Source organism: Bos javanicus, chromosome X (assembly GCF_032452875.1).
Source record: "Bos javanicus breed banteng chromosome X, ARS-OSU_banteng_1.0, whole genome shotgun sequence".
Lineage (NCBI taxonomy): Eukaryota > Metazoa > Chordata > Mammalia > Artiodactyla > Bovidae > Bos > Bos javanicus.
The window spans coordinates 89,856,679-89,866,808 of NC_083897.1; the positions used below are offsets into that span (position 1 = coordinate 89,856,679).

The 10,130-nt window shown below is 46.7% G+C and overlaps 1 protein-coding gene across 1 annotated transcript; it reads left to right on the top strand.

Moving 5' to 3' along the window:
• Positions 1-6,716: 6,716 nt before the first annotated feature.
• Positions 6,717-9,857, top strand: USP27X (ubiquitin specific peptidase 27 X-linked; the record flags this gene model as incomplete). The annotated part of the gene is made up of 1 exon (XM_061410111.1): positions 6,717-9,857. A coding segment is annotated over one exon (2,256 nt), but the record flags the coding sequence as incomplete, so codon positions are not given.
• Positions 9,858-10,130: the final 273 nt, after the last annotated feature.

Below are 10,130 nucleotides of genomic sequence, written 5' to 3' on the forward strand. Positions count from 1 at the left end.
CAGGTATAGAAGCAGAGAGAAAGCATAAGCAAATTCAAGGCATTTATTGTTTTTGTGCCTCAGTTTCATTTGTATAGTGAGAATAATATTGGGACTTACCTCATCAGGGTATTATGAGGTTTAAATAACTTTGCTGTTGTTCAGTTGCTAAGTCATGTCCAACTCTTTGTGACCCCACAGCCCATAGCCTGCCAAGCTCCTCTGTCCACGGGATTTCCCAGACAAGAATACTGGAGTGGGTTGCCATTTCCTTCTCCACAGGATCTTCCTACCCAGGGATTGAACCTGTGTCTCCTGAATTGCAGGCTGCCTCCTGCATTACTGGTGGATTCTTTACAGCTGAGCCACCAGGGAAGCCCTACTTTTACTATCATTTGAGTATAATCATTGTATGAAATCATTGTATAAAAATCATAAGTTATATCATGCTAACACCCTCAAAGATTCCCATCACAATTGACATAATATTTAAATCCTACATAATGGTCTATAAGGCTCCAGGTTATCTTGTTCCTGCCTACATCTCTATCTTGGTCATCCTGTACCACTCTCCTTCTTCTTGGTCACCGAATTCAAGCCATTCTGGACATATTTTCATTTCTTAAAATCATCAAACTCTTTTATCTCAGGACCTCTGCACTTGCTCTACATGTTTACAATCAGAAAAACAAAAAACCTGAGAAACTAAAATCCAGAATCCATAAAGAAAAGTTTGTGAATCTTGACTATATAATAATGTTAAGCAAACTCTGGGAGATGGTGATGGATAGAGAACCCTGGTGTGCTGCAGTCTGTGGGGTCATAAAGAATCAGACACAACTTAGCGAATGAACAACAACAAACATCATATGGTTAAAAAATGAAATAAAATACAATAGTTAAATGATGAATGGGAAAATAAACATATACTTGCACATGACAGTCAAAAGACTAATACCTTGGTAGTTTGGAGTCCAAAGTCTAGATTCTAACTGCTGGGTTTGAATCCCACGTCCATCATTTACTAGCTGTGTAACCTTGGGTTTCACTTAATCTCTTTACGTCTCAGTTGCCTCAACTGTAAAATGGGGATTATAACAACACCTACTACTTAATATTGTAGAGAGGGTTAAGCAATTTAATAGACTGACTCTTGGTATACTCAAGCACCATGTAAATTTTACTTATTATCAGGGTTACTAAGAAGCCAAAAGAAAATTAGGCAAAGGATGTAAACATGCAGTTCACAAAAACGTAATATGAAATAATCAATAAACATGAAATTATGGTTGACTGGTGGCTCAGAAGGTAAAGAATCTGCCTGCAATGCAGGAGACCCATGTTTGGTCCCTGGGTTGGGACGATCCCCTGGAGGAGGAAATGGCAACTCCAGTATTCTTGCCTGGACAATCCAATGGCCAGAGGAGTCTGCCAGGCTACAGTCCATGGGGTCACAAAGAGTCGGACACGACTGACATATGGTTGACTTCACTCATGATGAAAAGCATTAATTTATTTCATATATATTTACATGTGTATTAAATGCCAAAGAGGCACTGGGCATAGAATGGTGAACATCTTACTCTCATGGAGTTTACATTGTAGTAAGTGTGTGTGTGTGTGTGTGTGTGTAATATTTAATACATCATGTAGTAATAGTGTTTTAAATTAAAAAAAGCAGGAATGGGGTGTCATTTTATAAAAAGGTCAAGAACTCTGAGATAAGGTGATAGTTAAGCAGTGATCTGAAAAAGTGAGGGAGAAAGTCATGAGGATTTCTAGGGGAACAGCTTTCTAAGAAGAGGGAACAATAAGGGCACAGGCTTGGAAGCAGGAGCCAGCTTAGCTTATTCAAGGAACAGCAGTAAATCTAGTTTGTTCGAGGCAAGGCTGATAGAAAGCGAGGTCTAAGAGACAGAGGCCAGATTCTACAGGACTTTAAAGGCCAAGATAAGGACTTGGGACTTTGCTAGGAGTGAAATGAAAAGCCTGCTATCACTTGGGAATTGTACTCAGCTACGCATAACAGGGATCCAAATAACAAAGGCTTAAATAGGATGATGCTTTGAGTATTATATTGATTCTAGGACACACCATTATTTTATGTACCAAGAAAGAGGAAATAAATGCTGGCAAATATAATCCAGAAGCTGTCATTCAAAGATTTCAGAGATACTGAAGCATAAACAGAGATGTACCTTTCAGAGATGGTACCATAATATGCTATTTTTTTCTCATGTAAGATTAGGTCCTGAGGTAATCAGTTTTTGATTGCAAGATGGCTACTCAGCTATAGCCATTAAATCCTCATTTCAGAGAGGAAGGAGAAATGACGAAGGAGGAAATGCCTTTTATTCCTCCATATTAATTTTGTAAAAATTTCCTCCAAAATATTTACTGACATTTTTATTGGCATTGCATTGGTTGTGCACATCAACTTAGCACTGCCTGATGTCTAGCATAGAATGCTAAGTTGTTGATCCATATGTATATTACAGCCTCATTTATTTTTCATAAAAAGGATAACTGTATGGAACATGCTTGTATTGGCATAGAAAATTTCTCAAAGGATACACGAGAAACTGTTAACAAGTGGTTGTTTGGGGGGAGCAAAACTGGGTTTGATTGGCAGGGGAGGGGCTTTAACTTTTCATGTTATGCCTTCTTTCATCTCTCTTTTTAAAACTATAAATATTGTATATATCGCTTTTATAATAATAAATATAAACCAGTAAGCTTCAAAGTAGAGTGTGCATTACCCTGGGGGTATAGGAAGACTTTCCAAGGGGTAAATAAGCACTTACAGTTTGAAAGGGATCAATTTCTACATCCTCAAATTTCATTTTAATATTTCCTAAAATTGATCTGCTAGAGAATACACTAGTAGTGAAAAAATTAAGCCGGTTCTCTTTTTCCATCTCCCTTTTCACAAATAGTTCTCTTTGCACTTTACAAAAGAAAAACATATCTTTGATCCATCCCAAATCTTACCTGAGTGCACTGCCCCACAGTGTAAAATCCTCAGGGTACCAGAGAGACAGTTCCAAACACTGCTGCCAATGATGAAGAAACAAACTGGCCTAACAAATGAATATATTGGTATCAAATCCTGTTTCAACTCGGCTGGTTTCCAGTAAAATTGAAGGCAAGCCCAATTGAGCTGTCAGCTGACAAATCATGAGAAATAATTTTAAAGATAAATCATTGTGTAATTTCCCCCCATATGTCTTCAAAGGAATTCAAATACTTGAGTGACATTTCTAAAACAAAATGTCCATTCCTATTTACTTAGGAATGTTTCTATGTGCGGTTTAACAATGTTTCTATGTGCGGTTTAACCAAACAAAAAGTTGTAAGAGAACTGATGCTGAATTCTGCCTCATTCTAAAATAAGCAATATTTATCTATTAATACACTCACCACCTTTAAAAAGAAAAGACTTACATCACTAGTAAATTTTTGTTTTTTGTTTAATAATTACACATCAAAATTTGTAATATGTTTATAACTTTTTGATCCATTGTATTCCAATATTAATTGTCATGATAACACAAGCAAGACTAAATTGTGAACAACACTTACAGCTTTAGGATCACAGGAACTTTTAAAAAGCATTTAAATAGCAAAATATACACATATTTTTGCTACAGAGAAATCTGGTAGGATAATCTGGTAGGAAAATCATTTCAAGTGTAAAAAATATGTATTTTTAGGATAAAATTCTGTTATAAGAATAAGATGGAATTGAGAACTCAGGGAGAAAAGGGAAAATTTACACCTCCCAAACTGTCAAAGAAGAGATCATTTATGAATTTTTAAAACTGATGATGGTGGCTTTCAAATCACTAACAGATTTAGGTTTCACTGCTTTCACGTAAAACCGTGATGTTTTGTTTGTGAATGTTAATATTCATCAGAAATCACATTATTTGCAACTTGACACTTTGGATGCAAAATTTGAGATGTCAACCTAGATATGTGTGAAGGAGCACAACAGTAAAAATATTTTTAGAGAGCATTGTTATAAACCAATAGTTTTATATAAACATACAAAATAAATATCAGGGGGAGCGTCATATACTCATTTGCCACCTTGTGGCCAGAGTTGTATTCCACTCCAGGCAAGGTGCTGCAATGAGGAAGGGGTCTCTCTTTAGGTCAGCCCCTTCAGCGACGCTTCCATCAGGTCTTTGTGAGGCTGAGATGGTAGCATTCGCCTGGGACTGAATCCAGACTCAAGCAAGCAAGAAGCATCAGAAGGATTATGCTGACACCTGCCCCTCTCCATGTGATTCAGAGCAAAAGCAACATGCAATCAGGAAAGGAATGTAAGAACTGCAACAAAAGTCTGACTTTTCCCATGAGGACTGCTTATAAAATCTAATAAACTATTTCTGATATTCTTTTCTTGATTCTTCTGGTTTTGGTGTCTCTTCTCTACTGGTGACCTAGACACTTCCTCAGTCTGCCTTTTGGGGAACCCACTCCTGTTTCTGGCCCCTGGGGCATGTTTGTTTGGTTCGGTGCTGGTTTCACAGCTCCTAGTGCAACACCTGGTCTGGGTTGGCACTGAATAGACATTTGTTGAGTGAGTGGATGGCAGAGTGCACACCCCGCCCCACCCTGCATTCCCCCCCGCCCCCGCACTGCCCCAGCCTCCGCTTCTTCCTTGACATGCTGGACATGTGGGCTTCTGCAGGAAGATGATCAGTAAAGCTGTCAGGTTGCCATGGTTAGTCATCAGTGGGAGATAGCCTTGGTACACTGAGATTTTTAGGTTACTTTGATGTCTGTTACCCTGTGGAGGTGGGATGAGTGTTTCTTGTGCCTCCCTGCCCCCATCCTTATAGGAGCAGGATTCCTTCAGTGGGTGCTGTAGTTGTAGTTCCTCTCATTGCAGGCCAAAAAGGGCAGGCATTTATTGGAAGGATACTGGGATGCTTCAAGGGATGGGAACAAGAGTTGGCTTAGGAAGGGGAGGCACCAGAGCAGTTCTGGGGACCTCAGGTGTATGGGAACCAGCATTCTATCCTCTTTAAAGAAAGTGAAAGTCGCCGGGTGGTTTCCGACTCTTTGTGACCCCATGGACTATACAGTTCATGGAATTATCCAGGCCAGAATGCTGGAGTGGGTAGCTTTCCCCTTCTCCAGGGGTCTTCCCAACCCAGGGATAGAACCCAGGTCTCCCACATTGCAGGTGGATTCTTTACCAGCTGAGCCACAAGGGAAGTCCTCTATCCTCCTTAAGGGCTCGTGATTCCTGACAACCAACTCCTGCTGCTGACCCTGGGAGGCCTACACACTGCCCCCTACCTGGAGGAGGGGCCAGGTCTCGGAGGGGTGATATCCACACTAACCAGGGAGAACTCGGCCACAGTGTAATGAGGCAGCACAGCCCTACAGGCCGGGCAGTGTGTAATGGGTCAAGGGCTGCCATCACTGGGGCTCAGGCACCAGACTCTTCCTGGAACACACTGTCCCCAACACTCTGCTCCTCGTGAGCCTCATCCTGACACCTGCCCTGGGCTGTACTGCCCGGGACCAGCACCTGCAGCTGCTTCCCAACATCCCCAAGTTGCCCAAGACCCAAGCCACTTGCTCTGGGCTCAGTCTTCGTGAGCCCCTTGGTGCTGCTCCCCATGGCTCCCAGCTCAGCACAGTGGGGCCCTGAAGATGCATGGCCGCCCCTCCCCCTGACTGGCAGTTCCACACATGGAAGCTGGTTCCCTGCCACTCCCACCTGCTGCCTGAGCTGGGCCTCCGCTGGGCTTTGAGGGTCTTGGGACAGTGTCCTGTAGTTCAGGCCCCTCTCTCAGCTGTAGGGGAGATGCCAGCAGTAGGCCTGGCTTTGTTGTGCCTTGTCCATCCCGCCACCCCTGTGGCAGCTGGCTCAGCGTCTCCTGGGCCAGAAGGCTGGCTGCCAAAACCTCAGCCCACCCGTGGCCTTGGGAGCCTGAGGGAAAGGTGCAGAGGAGGCGAGGAGCAGGCACGGACTGTGCAGAGCACCGATAAGATGGGCATGGGATGTGCCTCTTGGGGCCCAATGGCCTTGGGAGCTCTGCCCCTCTGTATCTGGGGTCCAGGCCTGCCCCAGAATGGAGCTTCGTTCTTATGGGGCAGGGCAGAACCTGGGGTGGGCGGGGAGCCTCAGATAGGGATGGGAACCTGCTCAGCCTCAGAGATGCTGGCTGATCACCGCTTCTGCCAGCGCTCCTCGCGACCCGGCCTCTGGGGGGATGTTTCTCAGCCCCAGGGACGTTTCTGGACTAGGATATCTCTCTATCCCTGGCCCCGCAGTGCTGGGGGAGGCTGCATGGGCGAAGGGAAGGACGGAGAGAGGGGAGGAGACGATGAAAGGGGTCAGAGCAGCGATTGGAGCCGAGAACTGGAAGCGCCTTAAAGAGACTGCGCGGTCCCCGCCCCCCTTCCCGCCAGCCTCAATGAATTAGAGCTGTGTTTCTCAAACTTGCCTGCTCATAAGAATCTTCTCGGGCCCTAGTTAAAGATACAGGTTCCGGAGCATGTTCCTTCGGGATTCTGATTCAGTGGGGCTGCGGGTGGAGCCGAGGAATCTGTAATTTTAACACGCTCCCCACGTGATTCTCGTGAACAAGCAAGTTTGGGAAATATTGAATTAAAGGAAACCGGGCCTGGCTGCTGAGCGGCCTCCGCTAGGGGGCTACGGCAGGAGGATTCCCGGGGGCGTCGCCTGCTTCCGCCGCCGCCTCCTTCAGTGAAAGTCCCTTTTGGGTCCAGCTGCCACAGCCACCGCGCTCCCTCAGGCCGGACGGGGGACACCCCTGGTCTGCGTGGCCCCCGCGCCGCCACGCCCAGTGGCCGCCCCAGCCCTGCGATTAGGGGGAGGAGCCGCTGCCAGTGGAGGCGGAGGAGCAGAGGAGGCGGAGACGGCAGAGACGGCGGAGAAGGCGGAGAGGAAGGTGGAGGCAGAGGCGAAGGTGGAAGGGAAGGTAGAGGCGGCGGGGAAGGTGGAGGCGGCTGGGAAGGTGGACGCCACCGGGAAGGTGGAGACTGTGGAGGGTCCGGGACGCCGGGTAGAGCTCAAGCTGGAGCCCGAACCTGAACCCGAGCCGGCACGGGAGGCGGAGCAGGAGCCGAAGGGGGAGCCGAAGCAGGAGCCTGAGGATGAGAACCCGGCGCGGAGTGGCGGTGGCGGCGGCAGAGACGAGGTTCCTCTCCCTACCCTTCCCTCCGATCCCCCGCGGCCCCCCGATCCTTCCCCGCGGCGCAGCCGTGCCCCCCGCCGCCGACCCCGGCCGCGGCCGCAGACCCGGCTCCGTACCCCGCCGCAGCCTAGGCCACGGCCCCCGCCCCGGCCCCGGCCCCGGCGCGGCCCTGGGGGCGGGTGCCTGGATGTGGATTTCGCGGTGGGTCCACCAGGCTGTTCCCACGTGAACAGCTTTAAGGTGGGAGAGAACTGGAGGCAGGAACTGCGGGTGATCTACCAGTGCTTCGTGTGGTGTGGAACCCCAGAGACCAGGAAAAGCAAGGCAAAGTCTTGTATCTGCCATGTGTGTGGCACCCATTTGAACAGACTCCACTCTTGCCTTTCCTGTGTCTTCTTTGGCTGCTTCACAGAGAAGCACATTCATGAGCACGCCGAGACGAAACAACACAACTTAGCAGTAGACCTTTATTACGGAGGTATATACTGCTTTATGTGTAAGGACTATGTATATGACAGAGACATTGAGCAAATTGCCAAAGAAGAGCAAGGGGAAGCTTTGAAATTACAAGCCTCCACCTCGACCGAGGTTTCTCACCAGCAGTATTCAGTGCCAGGCCTCGGTGAGAAGTATCCAACCTGGGAGACAACCAAACCTGAGTTAGAACTGCTGGGCCATAACCCAAGGAGAAGAAGAATCGCCTCCAGCTTTACCATCGGTTTAAGAGGACTGATCAATCTTGGAAACACGTGCTTTATGAACTGCATCGTCCAGGCCCTTACCCACACTCCGATCCTGAGAGATTTCTTCCTCTCTGACAGGCACAGATGTGAAATGCCGAGTCCGGAGTTGTGTCTGGTCTGTGAGATGTCTTCGCTTTTTCGAGAGTTGTATTCTGGAAACCCATCTCCTCATGTTCCCTATAAGTTACTGCACCTGGTATGGATACACGCACGGCATTTAGCAGGGTACAGGCAACAGGATGCACATGAGTTTCTCATTGCAGCGTTAGATGTCCTGCACAGGCACTGCAAAGGTGATGATGCTGGGAAGGCGGCCAGCAATCCCAACCACTGTAACTGCATCATTGACCAAATTTTCACAGGTGGTCTGCAATCTGATGTCACCTGTCAAGCCTGTCATGGTGTCTCCACCACAATAGACCCATGCTGGGACATCAGTTTGGACTTGCCTGGCTCTTGTACCTCCTTCTGGCCGATGAGCCCAGGGAGGGAGAGCAGTGTTAACGGGGAAAGCCACATACCAGGAATCACTACCCTCACGGACTGCCTGCGAAGGTTTACGAGGCCAGAGCACTTAGGAAGCAGTGCCAAAATCAAGTGTGGTAGTTGCCAAAGCTACCAGGAATCTACCAAACAGCTCACAATGAATAAATTACCTGTCGTTGCCTGTTTTCATTTCAAACGGTTTGAACACTCAGCCAAACAGAGGCGCAAGATCACTACATACATATCCTTTCCTCTGGAGCTGGATATGACACCTTTCATGGCCTCGAGTAAAGAGAGCAGGATGAATGGACAGTTGCAGCTGCCAACCAATAGTGGAAACGATGAGAATAAGTATTCCTTGTTTGCTGTGGTTAATCACCAAGGAACCTTGGAGAGTGGCCACTACACCAGCTTCATCCGGCACCACAAGGACCAGTGGTTCAAGTGTGATGATGCCGTCATCACCAAGGCCAGTATTAAGGACGTGCTGGACAGTGAAGGGTATTTACTGTTCTATCACAAACAGGTCCTGGAACACGAATCAGAAAAAGTGAAAGAAGTGAATACACAAGCCTACTGAAGTGACACACAGACCTACCTACCTGGAGTGGAAGATTACAGTGCCCATACTACAACTGGCATCAAGATTTAAAGGACCTACTTGCATGGCCCACGGGCCTGACAGAGTAAGAATTGAACAGTTTCCAGTGTCTAAAAGGTCCTGACTGGAAGAGGAATAGAAGGGGTGGGAGAAGAGGCTCTAGTCTAAGCAGTCACTTAAAGGAAGATTAAATGGCAGGATGCTCTGGGCGGGGCAGGCAGGAGCAGGGAAATCAGACACTGGTCCATATCCTATATTCCTCCAAAAGATTGTGTGGGAAAGTGTGGGGTGGGAGGGGGGTGGTATGGGGGGGATGTGTGCCCTTGTAACTGTAAAACATCTTTCTCCATGGGTGTTTCAGCTTCAACTGACCAATCACATAACAGTTATATGTTTGGGGGAGAAAAAAGAAAAGCTTATACAAATGTAGCCCATTACATATATGGGTAGGAAAGTGGAAAAGCGGAGGAAGCAGGGATATTTCATTGACAAACACCTTTGCCAGTTTCTTTGTATTTGTGATTTTTTTGTGCTATTAAATGCAGTATTAAACAAAGAAAAGCCCATGTGGGCCTGTGAAACAAGAAAAGGGGGCTTTTGTATAAGGGGAGCAATTGCTCCAAAGGTAGAGAAGACAAGAAACACTGTAAGATAGCCAACACAGACAGGCCTCAGCTAAGAGTTTAGTGTGTGAGTGTTTAAAAAAAAAAAGCTGTATGATATACTTGAGCAAATCAATGAACCTCTTTGCGATTGTTTTCTCATCTGTACAATGCAGATAATTCCTACCTTAACGGGTTATTGTTAAAGATTAAGTGATATAAAATGTGTCAAAGTATTAATTAAAAAAGGCTTGAGACTTTGTACGGGCTCAGTGAACATTTGTTGGATCTGAAACTTCTTTGGTCCCGGACCAGAATGCATTAGAGATGAGGGGCAGCCCTATCTGAGACCCACGAACAAAAATGACACACACTGTGTCAGATACAGTCACACATACACACTTATAACTTCCTCCCCAGTACTGTTTTTTTTTTTTTGAGCCCCAAGGCATCAGATTCCACTATTGTCCCTTGGGTACAGGGCATTACAGTCAGCGCCACATTCAGGACTGGAGGGAGAATCACAGGTGTCCCC